Genomic DNA, 16175 nt, shown 5'->3' with positions numbered 1-16175 from the left:
TCTGCATGATTGATTTACAGGGCTCGTCTTGCTGCCTTGCATGATTTATGTACAGGGCTCAGCTTCCTGCTCTGCATGATTGATTTACAGGGCTCGTCTTGCTGCCTTGCATGATTTATGTACAGGGCTCAGCTTTCTGCTCTGCATGATTGATGTACAGGGCTCGGTTTGCTGCCTTGCATGATTTATGTACAGGGCTCAGCTTCCTGCTCTGCATGATTGATTTACAGGGCTCGGCTTGCTGCCTTGCATGATTTATGTACAGGGCTCAGCTTTCTACTCTGCATGATTGATTTACAGGGCTCGGTTTGCTGCCTTGCATGATTTAAGTACAGGGCTCAGCTTCCCGCTCTGCATGATTGATTTACAGGGCTCGTCTTGCTGCCTTGCATGATTTATGTACAGGGCTCAGCTTTCTGCTCTGCATGATTGATGTACAGGGCTCGTCTTGCTGCCTTGCATGATTTATGTACAGGGCTCAGCTTCCTGCTCTGCATGATTGATTTACAGGGCTCGGCTTGCTGAGTTGCATGATTTATGTACAGGGCTCGGCTTGCTGCCTTGCATGATTTATGTACAGGGCTCAGCTTCCTGCTCTGCATGATTGATTTACAGGGCTCGGCTTGTTTCCTTGCATGACTGATGTGCAGGACTCAGCTTCTTGCCCTGCAGGCTTGATGAACAGGGATCAGCCTTTGGCTGTTGGGGCATCATGCTGGGAGTTGTAGTTTTGCAACAGCTGGAGACACCCAGGTTGAGAAACACCCGGTCTAGACAAAAGCCTGACTTTTCCAGGGAATCAGGGGAATTTTCAGGATATAGTTGAACATAACAAAATCCAAAAACACCATATATATTTAATCCATTCCTTTTTCCCTACTTGATGTTCCAGACTAATGATTCCACCCCACTGCACCTGGCGGCATCCGGCGGCCACGCGGAGGTGGTGAAAGTTTTGCTGGAGGCGGGAGCATCTGCATCAGATGAGGATGGGGTAAGACAGGAGGCTCAGTCTTTATAAAATGTTTAAAAACTCTACTGGGAGATACTGCGTTCGTAGAGGTGGATAGAGAGGGCGTCTCCATTTTGCACTCTAAACTACAGTGAAGGAAAAAAGTATTTGACCCCCTGCTGATTTTGTACGTTTTCCCATTGACAAAAAAAATGACCACAAGAATCACAACAAAAATCCAGAAAAAAAGCATTATAAATAAGTGAATTGATTTTCAATGAATATTTGATTCCACATCAATCAACAAGGTTTCTGGCCTCAAGGTAATGGGCTGGGATTAGGAGCACTCTCTTAAAGGGAACATTCCTAATCTCAGTTTGTTACCTGTATAAAAGGCAACATTGTTGTTTTTTTTAGTCATTAGACAGATACATGTCATTTTGTATTATAGGAAGGCATGTCCGCAATCCACCTGGCAGCTAAGAATGGTCACATTAATGTTCTGGACGTGTTAAAGGGCAGCGTCTCATTTCATATTACAAGCACCAAGGTTAGTATTCGGGGCATACCGGTTGGGAAACATTGGCCTAGACAGTGTAAATCAAGACTGGATGTTCTAAAAATGCACAAGATTTATTACAGAGGCTCGTGCTCCTTTGCCTGTCTAGTCTTAGACTTATTTAAAGGGGTACTCCACCCCTAGACATCTTATCCCCTATCCAAAGGATAGAAGATAAGATGTCTGATCAGAGGGGTACCACAGCTGGGCAGCCCCCGGCGTTCATTTAGAACACTGCGTGCGGACGGCGGGGGTCGTGATGTCATGGCCACGCCCCCGTGATGTCATGGCCACGCCCCCTCCCATAGTCTTGCACTGATGGGCGTGGCGTGACGATATGAGGGGCGTGGCCATGACATCACGACCCCCTTTCGCCCGCTACAAGCGTAAGGAACAAAATGTTCCGAACACTGGGGCAGCAGAGTACCAATTTAAGGAAGCACTCCAGGGAAATGTTTTGTTTTTGCTTATATAGTGCAGCATAGGCTGTTATTACAGAATAATGTAGAGGGTCTTGTGTATACCTTGTGCTTACCTGTTTTAGCTGATGTGGCAGGCATAGGTTTTCAGCCATACTGATTCCAATTACATCACTAAAAAGATTTCGTAATTCTGCCTACATTTCCCATGAATCATCTTGCTTTGCAAAGAGAGAGGGAGTGGAGTCTCATTACTGCAATTAACCTAATGAGACCAGCGTAATCACCTGGCTAAACTTCAGCAACCAGAAGCCGCTGAGACTCATAAGTGGGTTGGGGTCAGGTCACACTATGTGCAGTTTTATGCCTTTGCCAGAAATATTGCCATGGGGCATAGAGATAGCAGCAGTATACAGATCGAGCTGGAGGTGCATAACTACTATATATCATGATCCCATAAAGATAGCAGGATCCGTATACAAATAGGAGGAGATTTATCAATGTTGGTGTGAGGTAGAAATCATTTAATCCATGTCAGTGCTTTCTATGTTTCGCATGTCTGTGCAAAATGTATCAACCGTGCGCAAAAGAGAGACAATGAAAGTCACTGCGCAAATTTTGACACGAAAAAAATACACAAGAAAAAGGGGTAAACTCAATAATACATGTCCCCCTAGAGCTGGATGAGAGGTGTATAACTACTATATCTTGATTCCATTGAGCTAGCAGCATTATACAGATCTGGGTAAGGAGGTATATAACTACTATATTTACTAATCCCAGAAAGATAGCAGCAGCAGTATACAGATAGAGCTGGAGGGGAGGTGTATTACTACTATGTATACTGATCCCATAGAGATAGCAGCAGTATAAGATAAAGCTGGAGGGGCAATATATAACTACTATATATCCTTAGCCCATATAGATAACAGCAGCCGCAAGATACAGATAGAGCAGGAGGAGAGTGGTCTGGGAGCTGCCATAGGGAATTGATAGGTTATGCTGTCATGAAGTCAGCTAACCCAGGGCATACCACTATTATTGACATATTAAACACTTCTGTGGGTCAGTCTGATGATCACATGAATCAGTTACAGTGATATTTTGCATGGATGCAGCTGTGCTGGAATGAAACAGATGGTGCTGTGGGATGTATGATGGTAAATGTGCATGATATGGGCAAAAAAACTGCAGGGCTTCATTAAGTAATGTATAAAAAGGGGTCATGATGTACATGAAGAGATTTTGTTTTATAAAAATCAGATACAGTATAGTCAGTCTGGTCATGAAATGTTATGTACAAAATTACAAAATACAGATGTGAGAAGAATAGTGAAATAGCTACTCACTAGTTACTGGTGCAAAATGTTTGTTTATGTGACATACTATATTTTTCTTTAATGTTACAATATTTTATTTGTTGTTGTTTTTTCATTATCACTAGAGATGAGAGAACTTACAGTAAATTCGATTCGTCACGAACTTCTCGGCTCGGCAGTTGATGACTTATCCTGCATAAATTAGTTCAACTTTCAGATGCTCCCGTGGGCTGGAAAAGGTGGATACAGTCCTAGGAGACTCTTTCCTAGGAATGTATCCACCTTTTCCATCCCATCAGAGCACCTGAAAGCTGAACTAATTTATGCAGGATAAGTCATCAACTGCCGAGCCGAGAAGTTCGTGACGAATCAAATTTACTGTAAGTTCGCTCATCTCTAATTATCACCTTCAATGTTGATTCCTTTAATGGCGGCTCAAAAATTTTCATCCTTATCTCTGATTTTACTCTCCAGACTGGATTCACCGCCCTACATGTCGCTGCGCATTTTGGACAAGTGGATTTTGTCCGAGAGATTCTAACAAAGGTCCCGGCCACCGTCCACAGTGAGCCCCCAAAACTTACGGCTGACATAGTAATCGTGAAAGAACATGGTGGCGAGGTAAGGGTCTGGGGGGCAGAATGATGAAAGAACATGGCAGCAAGGTAAGGGTCTGGGGGCTGGAACAGGGAAAGAACATGGCGACGAGGTAAGGGTCTGGGGGGCAGAATGTTGAAAGTGTAACTTTCCCTTTTTGGAATAAACATTTGCTATAATATATGTACTCAGTGCCCACTGGATTCATTCTGAGCTTTAGACACTATGTAGCTGTGGCAATGATCACTAATATTATGCAGAGCTATACATTAGAAGACAAGGTAGGGGTTTGTTTTATACCATAGAGGTAGACCATGCTGTTTGTTTGGGGTCCATGAGAAGGGGGACCTGATTAGGCTGGTCGTATGCAGTGGTTCACAACCCAGTCCTCAATCCAACTAAAGTCTAGGATTTGATTCCCCCCCCCCCCCTGTTCTATTCCAACGGAGTAACTGGAAGGGTCCAGAATGTTGGTGGGCCTTGAGGAACCAACCCAGTCCTCAGGGCCCACCAACAGTCTGTCTGCTTTACTGTATCCTTGTATAAGATGAGAAATGGCCATAGGGTTATAGGGAGGGAAGGGATAATATTGAGAGAGTTGTGTTATGAACCAGCAAAGACTGGCACACATTATTTTGCAATGAGCACCTTCATGCCCTCTATGGTCTCCTACTAATGGAGGTAACAAATCATCAAACAAGATGTCTACTAAAACAAGATAGAATCCATAGTCTCAATTTCTTCATCTTCTACAGTCTGGTTACACGCCGTTGCATCTGGCTTCTCAATCAGGTCATGAAAGTCTAGTACGCCTTTTACTGAATTACTCAGGAGTCCAGGCAGAAGTGCCCACCAGGCGTCAGGTGACTGTCTTCATTTTGTTACAAGATAACCATGTTTCAGCATTGCAGTTCCGTACTAGTAAAAATTATTTCAACAGGGTTCCACCCCCATACACCTCGCAGCTCAGAACGGGCACACGGCCGTGGTCGGTCTCCTACTAAGTAAATCCACATCGCAGCTTCATGTGAAGGACAACAGAGGAAGGACGTGTCTCCACCTGGCAGCTGCCAACGGTCACAATGAAATGATGAGAGCCCTAATTGGTCAAGGAGCGGAGATTAACCTGACTGATAAGGTGACTAGATGCTCTGGAATTTGTTAAATGTTTAATTTGATGATTAGTAGGGAATCAGGTCGAGTAAGCATCAATATTCCTCTGTAAACATGCCTTTTGTTGTCTGCAGAATGGGTGGTCTCCACTGCACTTCGCGGCCAAGTCTGGGTTTTTGGAAACCGTTTGCTTCCTTGTTGAATGTGGTGCCAACCCCATACTGGAGTGCAATGATGGGAAGACAGCAATCCAGTACGCTGCGGGTGACAACCACCAAGATGTGGTGAGCTTCTTACTGAAGAGAGGCCAGAACACCCTCAAACTAACTGAGGACCGGAAGGTAAGTTTCAGCAAACCCAGATGTTGTGTCTTGAAGATGATGTCATTATTACTTCTTTAATTAGAAATTCTGTTGTCATTTTATAAGCCAATGGAAAGATTTAAAATGTGCCAAAGTCTGCTGGGTTTAGTTCTTAAATCTTACAGCTGTTGGTCGTCCATATCTTCTTAAGTTGGTTCCTAAAGTGGCTCCCCTAGTAACAATTTCCAATGACCACATTCCTATTAGGGTCTCCGCCAGGTGCTCTGTGACCAAGAATGAAAAGAAAATCGCAGCAAATCTTCAGTGTAGAGGAGCAAAGACGCGGCATCTCAGGTGTGTTTGATCCAAAAGGTAACTTCTTTATTTTAGACACATGAATACTGTATAAGTATAAACAGGCAGTAAAAGTATAGAGGGGAGAGACAGATAAGGGAGGTTATGGAGCAGTGGATTCTAACAGCCGTTTCTTGCCCATAATGACCATAATTTCGTGGCAACCGGAGGTGGTCTGATGAAGTGCATTATGGTCACAAAACGGTTGTTAGAATCCACTGCTCCATAACCTCCCTTTTCTGTCTCTCCCCTCTATACTTTTACTGCCTGTTTATACAGGTATTTATGTGTCTAAAATAAAGAAGTTACCGCATCTTTGCTCCTCTACGTTGAAGATTTATGTATTATAGAGTTATTCCTTATGGGTCTCATTGAGACAAGAGCAAAAGCTGGATCAACTCGGCTGTGTGAACCTCCTATTTTCTAAGGTCCCCCTGATGTTACCAAACAAATGAAGGAGAAATACTGTACAGAGAGTCATGTCCCCCTCCATCCTCAATATAGATGCAACAAATGGTAGTGTCTTCCACTCCAGCAAATGACAACCATACTAGTGCTGACACTGAAGCAGTCACTTACCACTAGGGCCTATATTTAATGGGATGATGGGATGTTCACATGCTCTATGGATGGAGGGTGGCCCTTAGAATCAATTCTCTCATGGGCCCTGAGAATCATAATGTGACTTTGGTGTGGGGTGTGCTTTTCTATACAGTTAATAACATACAAACTGGACAGAGGCCAAATAGACACTGTTTTTGCCTCTGTCATGTGAATAGGGGCCCTTGGGCCTTATATCTGCGATAAGCAGGAGAGGTAAAAAAAAAATCAGAGTAAGGGAGCCAATAGACAATAAAAATATCATCAATAGATTTAGATTCCGCCATATATTCCTCCATACTATGGTTAAGAAGATCCTTCATATCCAATAAGTAAGCACTGAGAGGGAAGATGACTTTCATCCCCTGGGTACCAGCTAGGAGGAAACCAACAAGGCCCTTCTTCCGATCCTTCAGCCTATCCGGTGACATAGATAGAAGTTGTACAAAGGGGCATTTGGGGAGCTGAATACCAGTTATCAACTTTGAGGTCCAAGACCTTTGTCTAGAAGTCCTGTAGCAAACGGCACTCCAACCATATATGGAGCATAGTACCCTGAGTTGCCCTGAACCTCCAGCACACATCTGGAACAGCTAGGAGTATGCAACAAAGATAGAACTCTATACATCTGGTCACTCATTTCAAGTTGTGCCTATGGATTGGTTCAACATATGGTTCAGGAGCTTTCCTTGTGCTTCTACCAAATGTAACAAGAAGCAAAAACAAAATGGGCTCACAGCCTTCATTAGATCCACCGGTTTTGTACATGATTGGCCTCCATGTTCAGATGAGATAGAATAAAGCTAAACCATAATAAAATCATTGTCAGACCACCAATTTGTTCTAAGACATTACCACTTTGGAATAATGGATTTCATGCACATCTTACAATTCATATAATTGGATTTGATGATCATTTATTGCACAGAATGTAAACTCTAGAAGGAGACAAAGGAGACAACTGAGGCAACTTGGCTGGTCCAACAATAGTCTGTCTTCTATATATATCGAGAATTCTTTGGTTATGGGTTTTGATTTTGACTTTCTTGTTTGTTTTCCAGTTTGTTTTTGACTTAATGGTTTGTGGGAAGCTGAACAACAACAGAATTATAGAGGAATACATCCTAAATTCTAACGCTCCATTGGACACCGCCGTGAAACTTTCCAGAGCGTTCAACATCACTGCCCTGAAAGAAAAGGAAAGGGCACTCGACCTACTGAACGCTGCTAAGTACACTGAAATGATGGCCAATGAACTCCTGACATTGGCATCTGGCAGCAAAAATGCTGGATATATCCTCAGGGCTGTAGACCACCGTGGCACCACCATACTAGACTGTTTAATTGAGTGTGAGCAGAAAGATGTGGTCGCCCACCCGGCTGTCCAAAAATACTTAACTGAGGTCTGGTACGGGAACCTGGACTGGACTGCCTGGAAGCTGGTCCTTCTCTTCTTTACCTTTTTAGCATGTCCACCAGTTTGGTTTGTGTTCTCTCTACCTCTCAAGCATAGGTTTAACAAAATCCCGATCATGAAGTTTATGAGTTACTTGGCATCACACATATTTCTGCTGGTGCTCTTTATCCTCACCATTGTCTACCCTCCATTGAGTCCAATTTATGAAGGACGCATGGTCCCATCTTGGAATGAGTGGTTGCTCCTTGCATGGTTGTCAGGAACATTGGTTTCAGAGCTTACCCACCAAGGAGAGAGGGCAGGCCTTGCCTGGATACGTGTATTTGTCTTGGGATTTTCTGCCATTGCCTTCTTTTGCCATCTTCTTGCATTCTTGTTTACAGAAATAGATCGACTTCACTGCCTATTTGCCAGGAATATCTTTCTTGGCATTGCCATGACTCTCTCATTTGTCCAGTTCTTGGAGTTCCTCACGTTTCACCACCTCTTTGGACCATGGGCAGTCATCATCCGAGATTTGATCAAGGACCTCACCAGGTTCGCAGTCATTCTCGCCTTGTTTCACGTGGCTTTTACAATGCAACTATCTGCTGTCTATCAACCAGTATATCCAGAACCCATAGCCAATCAGTCAATGAATGGAACTGGGGCCACCAAAAATGAGACAAATATTCAGGATCCCATAGACATCACTGTCCTCTTGTTCTTTTCACTGTTTGGCCTGGTGGAACCGGATTGCCTTCCATCATTGAGCCGGACCCCGCAGTTCACCTTTGTCATCATCCGTTTTGTGTTTGGGGTTTACTTGGTCGTCACTTTGATCGTGCTGATCAATCTATTGATCGCAATGATGAGTGATACTTACCAACGCATACAAGCACAGTCGGACACGGAATGGAAGTTTGGAAGAGCCACTTTAATACGAGACATGACAAGGAAACCTGGGACCCCTTCTCCATTTAACCTCTTCACCAACCTGTTTTACTACATCAAACTGCTATGCAAGTATAAAGGTAAGATCGATAACTTATAAGCGTCAACATTCGTGGTTATGAAACATCATGGTTCTGTCAATGTCAAATGCTTGATCAGGCTGGTCCTACGCAGAGGTCCCAACCTAATCCTCAAAGCCCACCAGCATTCTGGACTTTTTCAGTTACTCCATTGCAATAAAACAGGGAAAAAATCAAATCCTGGACTGCTGGTGGGCCTTGAGGACTGGGTTGGTTCCCAACATTCAAGGATTTGATTTTTTCCCCCCAATTCTAGTCCAATAGAGTAACTGGAAAGGCCCAGAATGTTGGTGGGTCTTCTGTCATTGTTAAAAAGCAAATGCTGGACTATAGTTGCCTACATGTTGGGGATTTTTGATTTAGCAAATCAAATACCCTATTACCAAGTTCAGAGGGTGGTCCCTCATTGCAGACCATCTTCTGAGTGTCCACAAAGAGAATATCTTGAGCTGGGCGACCTGGAATGCTCTGCATTGCACACTGAGTATGTAAAAGGTGGTAGAGAAGGGGATGTAAAAGCAATTTCAACCCCCTCCCCCCAAACATGCAGCCATAGGCAACTGAATACTCCGGCTACCCCTTGTCCCATTCCTACCAATAAATGGACAACTTAATAACCAAATATCCTGTCCAGAGAAGCCCAGTTCAGCCTTGATCTCCCCCTCATTCATATGCATTGTATGAACCTGCCCATGACTCTTCTCTGCTACAAGGAATAGGAAGGATAGGTAGGGAAGGCAGCAATCACTATGTTCAATAGAGATGAGCGAATTTACAGTAAATTTGATTTGTCACGAACTTCTCGGCTCGGCAGTTGTTGACTTTTCCTGCATAAATTTGTTCAGCTTTCAGGTGCTCCGGTGGGCTGGAAAAGGTGGATACAGTCCTAGGAGACTCTTTCCTAGGACTGTATCCACCTTTTCCAGCCCACCGGAGCGCCTGAAGGCTGAACTCATTTACGCAGGATAAGTCATCAACTGCCAAGCTGAGAAGTTTGTGACGAATCAAATTTACTGTAAGTTCGCTCATCTCTAATGTTCAACAATCCCAGTAGGGCTGAACATACTAGCATGAACCAGTACCAACCAATGGCCCTATTTTGACATTGACTTTAGGGCCACCCTCACATCTGGTCATGTGCCTGTCTATTTGCATTGTAGATAATTTCTTACTTATAATAATATTATCATCCATTACAGGGAAGATGTGTTCCTCCAACGCCAGAACCCTCATGAATGAGGAGGATACAGACGGCTTTTCCGACACTCGTTCCATTGATTTACTTGCCCACTCCTCATTTGGGTGGATACGAACCACTGCCAAGAGAACCATGCAGGTGTCACCAGAAGGTAAGGTCTACAGATGGACAATAAAGTCACTGAAAGGGTTATTCCGGGATTTTTTTATTTATTTGACTATGCTACAGGGGCTGTAAAGTTAGTGTTGTTAATAATATAGTGTCTGTACCTGTGTTTGGTGGCTGGTCTCGCAATTCTTATGTGATCTTTGCCCTAAATGTTCATTTTTAGCAGCATACAAAATTAGTGTTGTCTCAGCTTTTCAGAGGATGGAGTGCAGCCAAAGACATTACATCACTAGTCAGGTGTTGAAAGGGAGCCTGCCTGTGCTTCAATAGGTGGAAGGGAGATCATTCTCCAAAGGGCTGCAGGGCATTGTAGTTTCAAGCACAGCACGCATGGAATGGAGCTCAGGTATGTTGCAATGGGTGAGGTGACTGATGTGTGGGAGGGAGAAAAGTGAACACACTTTCACACACCACTCTGCACTGGGGCATGGAATGATAAATTTCACCTTGTATGTTACTGAAGACCAGTGTTTCCCAACAAGGTGCCTCCAGCTGTTGCAAAACTTAAACTCCCAGTATGATTGGACAGTCTTTGGCTGTCTAGGAATAACCAGAATTCCTCCAGCTGTTGCAAATATACAACTCCCAGCATGCCTGAACATTCTATGGCTATCCAGACATAATCAGGGTGCCTCCAGCTGTTTCAAATATTCATCTCCCAGGATGCCCAGACAGTCTTTGGCTGTATTTGCATAACCAGAATGCCTCCAGCTGTTACAAATATACAACTCCCAGCATGCCCAGACAGTCTTTGGCTGTTCGGGCATAATCAAGGTGCCTCAAGCTGTTGCAAATATTCATCTCCCAGCATGCCCAGAAAGTCTTGGGCTTTCTGGGCATAATCACAGTGCCTCCAGCTTTTGAAAATATACAACTCCCAGATTGCATAGACAGTTTTTGGCTGTCTGGGCAAAACAGGGGGGCCTCAAGCTGTTGCAAAACTACAACTCCCTGCATTCCTTTGGCTGTCTGGGCATGCTGGTGGTTGTAGTTTTGCAACGGCTGAAGGCACCCAGGTTGGAAAACACCACTAAGGACACAGGATTGCAGCTGATGTCCCATTAAGGATTTGTATATGTGTCTACAAAGTCACATTTCCAACCATGAGTATTATAAATTGTGTAATAACTAAGACAAATATGATGGTAAATCTCTTCAGCACAGTGTCAGGTTACTCTGACCTTTACTGCTCATTGCAAAGATATATAAGCTGCCCCCGCCCCCACCCCACCAGGACTAATATGGCAAACACATGGACAAGGAGAAGAATTCTCTAGGAGCTTTTAGGAAAGGCTCAGAGTTGTAAATGATGTGATAGTCAGCGACTACGCAAGCAGCTACAAATACACAGTACACGCCACAGCATTATAATAGGTGGTGATGACATATAGCAGAGTCACTAAAGTTCCAGAGAAATTCATCTATGACTTATTTGCAGAAATTAAACAAGAAGTCCACTATGGAGAATATTTTTTTAATTTTTTATTAGAAAGGCCCCAACAATAAGCTGATTGTCGGATTGACGGATTTTCTGCTTGGACCCCCCAGCGATCACTGATCAAGGCATCCAGCAACAGGTGTTCAGTTCTACTTTAGCTCCCCTATAGGTAAAATGAAGCATTACACAGTTCTCATGGAGGAACCTTTTAAAGCCTGCACACTGCTCTGGTAAACTAGGGGTCCTAATTTTTTACACCTTCCCTCCCTACTTTTATATAAGTGTGGTGAGCTGGGTGAGACAGTGATGTAGCAGGGTCTGGTGGTATTAACCCTTGATTTGTCGTGACGCCAGGGTGAAGTTTACTGAGTATAAAAAGCCCTGCCGCCAACCGGCCCAAAAACGGCAGGAAATAAACTGAATGCCCACAGCTTGATTTATGAGATAACTGGAACTTTTACTGAACTTCGTATGCAAACAGTCTTTATAAACATACAGCCTCTCCTGAGGTAACCGGGATGCAGGTTCCTCACAGGCTTTGCTGGGACTAATAGTCTTTAGCTTTAAGCAGGCCTCTGTGCTACTAATTGTATGAGTTGAGTTGAATAGTAGTCACAAGGATTTAGCAAACAGAGCTTTATAACTCACGGTTTTAGTAGCTGCTGGTTCTTTAGGCTTTGGCCTAGGTAGGATGGATTGAGATCTGCTGATTGTGCTTGCTTTTGATCCGGGAGATGAGAGAATAAATTTATGGACTACAGCCCCTTATATACTAGGGGGGCTGGACTAATCCCATTGGCTGCAAAGCCTGTAAGTCCTGAACCCAGAGAACTCTGGGTACATCACATGACATCATCACATGACCCTGGAAGGTCCTAAATATCTATACAACCATTATAATATATCACATGACCCAGGTAGGTCCTATACATTTGTACATGATACAGAAATACATACATATGAGGCGACCAAGGGGCAAGCCCTGCAGGAGAGCCTTGTGGAATGGAGGAACTCTAACTGCGGGGACTTTAGACAGGGACAGGACAAGGTCCTGTACCGGGAAACCACATAAGGGTTATATAAAAGTAGACAACACTCAGGTATCCACAGATAACTTTCATTTTAATTTCACACCAGCAACTTTTCCTCTTATCTGGCTTGTTTAGATCCAGAAGCTGCTTGATCTTCTCCTGCCCATGTGGTGGTTATGAAAAATGAATAATTGTCGGTGTCAAACATCCCCCCTGTACGGGAACTTTCCAATCTACCCAAAAGTTTCATCAACCTCTACTTCATTCATTGGAATACATCCTAATTTTTCTAGCATTTACAGTTCCCCAATTATACAATCTTTTTTTTACTTTCTACATACACATCACACGTTTTTTTTTACTAGATGGCTTAGAATTTAGTGTTAAAGGGGTATTCCAGGATTTTTTTTTTATTTGACTATACTACAGGGGTGTAAAGTTAGTGTAGTTCATAATATAGTGTCTGTTCCTGTGTGTGACGGTTTTCTCACAATTCTTCTGTGATTTCCGCCCCAATATTTATTTTTAACAGCATACAAAATTACTCATGTCTCAGGATTTCCCAGTTTGCAATGCGGCCGAGACCTGCAATGGGTGGGGTTGCTGATGTGTGGGAGGGGGAAATGTAACTTCACACTTACAAGCATTGAACTATGGGATGTGTAGTTTAAGAGACTGAACTCCAACAGGAAATATCAGTTCACAAAAAGATAGCCTGGCAGGTATGTTCTAAAATCACCTTATGGTGGATAACCCCTTTAATATTCATGTAGTATTCCTGATGGTCTAGAGAGGCTCAGCAGTTAATACTTAGTACTCCTGGTGTTCTAGGGTGGTGAAGGGATTGCTATCTAAGATCCTGAGAGATCTAGGTGTCTCTTTAGGGATCTAGGGGTTAGTGTTTATATTACGTATTATTCCTGGTGGTCCAGAGAGGCTCAGCAGTTAATACTTATAACTCCATGTGCTCTAGGGTGTTTCAAAGGTTACTGTTTAAGATCCCTAGAGGCCTTGTTATCTCCAGGGATCTAGGGGTTTGTGTTAATATTATGTAGTATTCCTAGTGGTCTAGAGAGACTTCGCAGTTAATACTTAGCATACCTGGTGCTCTAGGGTGGTGAAGGGGTTGCTATCTAAGATTTCAAGAGATCTAAGCTTTAGTGATAATATTCATGTAATATTCCTGGTGGTCTAGAGAGGCTGGCCAGTTATTACTTAGTATTCCTGGTGCTCTAGGGTGGTGAAGCGTATGTTATCTAAGATCTCTAGAGATCTAAGTATATCTAGGGATCTAGGAATCTAGGAGTTAGTGTTAATATTTATGTAGTATTCCTGGTGGTCTAGAGAAGCTCAGCAGTTAATACTTAGTACCCCTGGGGCTATAGGGTGTTGAAAAGGTTACTATCTAAGGTACCTAGAGACCTAGTTATCTCTAGGAATCTATGGGTTAGTGTTAATATTATGTAGTATTCCTGGTGGTCTAGAGAGGGAGGTTGTCTATTTTGCCAATGGAAATGCACAAATAACTAGCACTGGAACTGTAGTAGTAGTAGAAGAATATTAGAATGTATCTAATCCTTCCTTCTTCTTGTAGGTGGGATACACAGAAACCATCCATTTGCCGGCCCCATACAGGTAGACGAGATTATAGACTGGCACGCTGTTGCAGTGCGGTTCATGTCTCTGAAGGGACAGACAGATGGGATGATGAGTCCTGAGAGACCCACCATTCCTCATAATATGGAGACCAATAAGAAGCCACAGACTGACCAGTCGATGAGGACATCACAACAGAATGGACACGTTCCATCATGTAGCTAATAATCTTTAGTTCTTCTATTATATCCAACGTGCGATGGACCTCCTGGAGACCCAATACTGGATCCATAAGGCACCAACCATCCAGAGGCCAAGCAGGGACTATGAAGACAGTTGCCATCACCATAGAAGTATAGAATATAACCATAGATGTTCCTATGATCCTTTTACATTAAGAGTACTCTAGAGATCTTGTACCAAGAGTCCTAACCGAGAGCGGACTGTTTGGTCGGCAGATTTCGGACCCAACTCCAACGCTAATGTGCAATGTACTTGAATAGAGAGGAGGAAACATGAGTGAGTGCCAGACATATGGCACCTTAGATCTATGGGGGTACTGTAGTATCAAAAAAGTAGACAGTCTAAGTGTCTGGACAGATGTCAGATGTTGAAAGGGGGAGACGAACAATGATAGGGGTATACAGCTGAATAGGAGGCACCAGCCGTTTCACACGTCTTAGTGCTTCATTGGACCTATGGGGGTACTGTAGTGTTGAAAAAGTTAAATCTAAGTGTCTAGTCCAGTGGTTCCCAACCATTTTCGTCTCAAGGAACCCCTCAGAAAAAAACATTTCCACGGGGTACCCCTACCGAATTTGACGAGTAAAAAAAAAGGGGAGGGGGGGGGGGGTATACAGCCGTAATGCACAACATCAATTTATCTGTTGGCTATGTAGATTACAGTTCTGTTTTATACAGCAACTCACAAGTGACGTCTTCTAAAATCAGCGTTGTTCCCTTCTCTTCTCTGGGTCATCCTAGCGATTTCTTCCAGCCACAATTCTTCCCCGTTAAGCCTGCAAAACACACCTATTAGGCTCTGCACTTTTCCTGCATCAGCCTCCAGATTTCCCTTTTAGAAGAGGAATACAGGGGCGTATAGGTGTAAAGGGGTAACAGAGGGGTGTAGAGGAGTGTACATGAGTGACAGAGAGGTGTAGAAGAGTGTACAGAGGGGTGTAGAGAAGTGTACATGGGTGACAGAGGGATGTAGCATAGTGTACATGGGTGACAGAGGGGTGTAGAATAGTGTACATGGGTGACAGAGAGGTGTACATGGGTGTAGAAGAGTGTACATGGGTGACAGGGAGGCGTAGGGAGTGACAGAGGGGTGTACATGGTGTAACAGGGGTGTTGGGGGTGTAGAGGAGTGCACATGGGTGACAGAGGAGTGTTCAGGGGTGTACATGGGTGACAGATAGGTGTAGAAGAGTGCACGGGTGATAGGGGGTGACAGGGGGGTACATGGGTGTAGAAGAGTTGACATGGGTGACAGGGAGGCGTAGGGGTGACAGAGGGGTGTATATGGGTAACAGGGGTGTTCGAGTGTAGAGGAGTGTACATGGGTGGCAGAGGGGTGTTGAGGGGTGTACATGGGTGACAGAGGGGTGTAGAAGAGTGCACATGGGTGACAGGGGGCATAGGGGGTGATGGGGTGTACATGGGTAACAGGGGTGTTGGGGGTGTAGAGGAGTGTATATGGGTTACAGAGGGGTGTTGAGTGGTGTACATGGGTGACAGAGGGGTGTAGAAGAGTGCACATGGGTGACAGGGGGTAGACAGAAATGATAAGGAGGTAACAGAGGGGTGGACAGGGGTGACAAAGGGACAGAGGGGTGGTGAACATGGGTGGACAAGGTGGACATGGATGACAGAAAAGTGGACAAGGGTGAAAGGGGGTAACAGAGGGGTGACAAAGGGGGGGGGGTGGACAGGGGTGACAAAGGGGGGGTGGACAGGGGTGACAGAGGGAAGAGGGTGGATTACCTTAATTAAGCTGAGCTGTTTTTCAATGTCCTTATGCAGGGGGCCGGGTAGATGGTCCTGGGGCCGGGAGGATGGATGATCCTGGGGCCGGGAGGATGGTCCGTCGCACT

At 44.2% G+C, this 16175-nt stretch overlaps 1 protein-coding gene across 7 annotated transcripts in view; it reads left to right on the top strand.

Moving 5' to 3' along the window:
• Positions 1-15684, top strand: part of LOC130274471 (serine/threonine-protein phosphatase 6 regulatory ankyrin repeat subunit A-like) — a 158268-nt gene extending 142584 nt beyond the window's left edge. For 3 of the 7 annotated variants that reach the window (XM_056522857.1, XM_056522858.1, XM_056522859.1), the window contains exons 13-21: positions 893-994; positions 1404-1502; positions 3724-3870; positions 4602-4709; positions 4787-4984; positions 5094-5300; positions 7277-8645; positions 9845-9994; positions 14075-15682. In XM_056522857.1, the coding sequence (XP_056378832.1) occupies positions 893-994; positions 1404-1502; positions 3724-3870; positions 4602-4709; positions 4787-4984; positions 5094-5300; positions 7277-8645; positions 9845-9994; positions 14075-14301 (2607 nt within the window). In that variant the 3' untranslated portion in view covers positions 14302-15682. Of the gene's footprint in view, positions 1-892; positions 995-1403; positions 1503-3723; positions 3871-4601; positions 4710-4786; positions 4985-5093; positions 5301-7276; positions 8646-9844; positions 9995-14074 lie in introns of all 7 variants that reach the window. The other 4 variants (XM_056522854.1, XM_056522853.1, XM_056522855.1 and 1 more) reach the window with 2 other exon arrangements.
• The last annotated feature ends 491 nt before the right edge of the window (positions 15685-16175 follow it).

Source organism: Hyla sarda, chromosome 5, assembly GCF_029499605.1.
Source record: "Hyla sarda isolate aHylSar1 chromosome 5, aHylSar1.hap1, whole genome shotgun sequence".
Classification (NCBI taxonomy): Eukaryota; Metazoa; Chordata; class Amphibia; order Anura; family Hylidae; genus Hyla; species Hyla sarda.
Note: the sequence above shows the minus strand (reverse complement) of the source record. Positions and strands in the feature narration are given on the sequence as shown.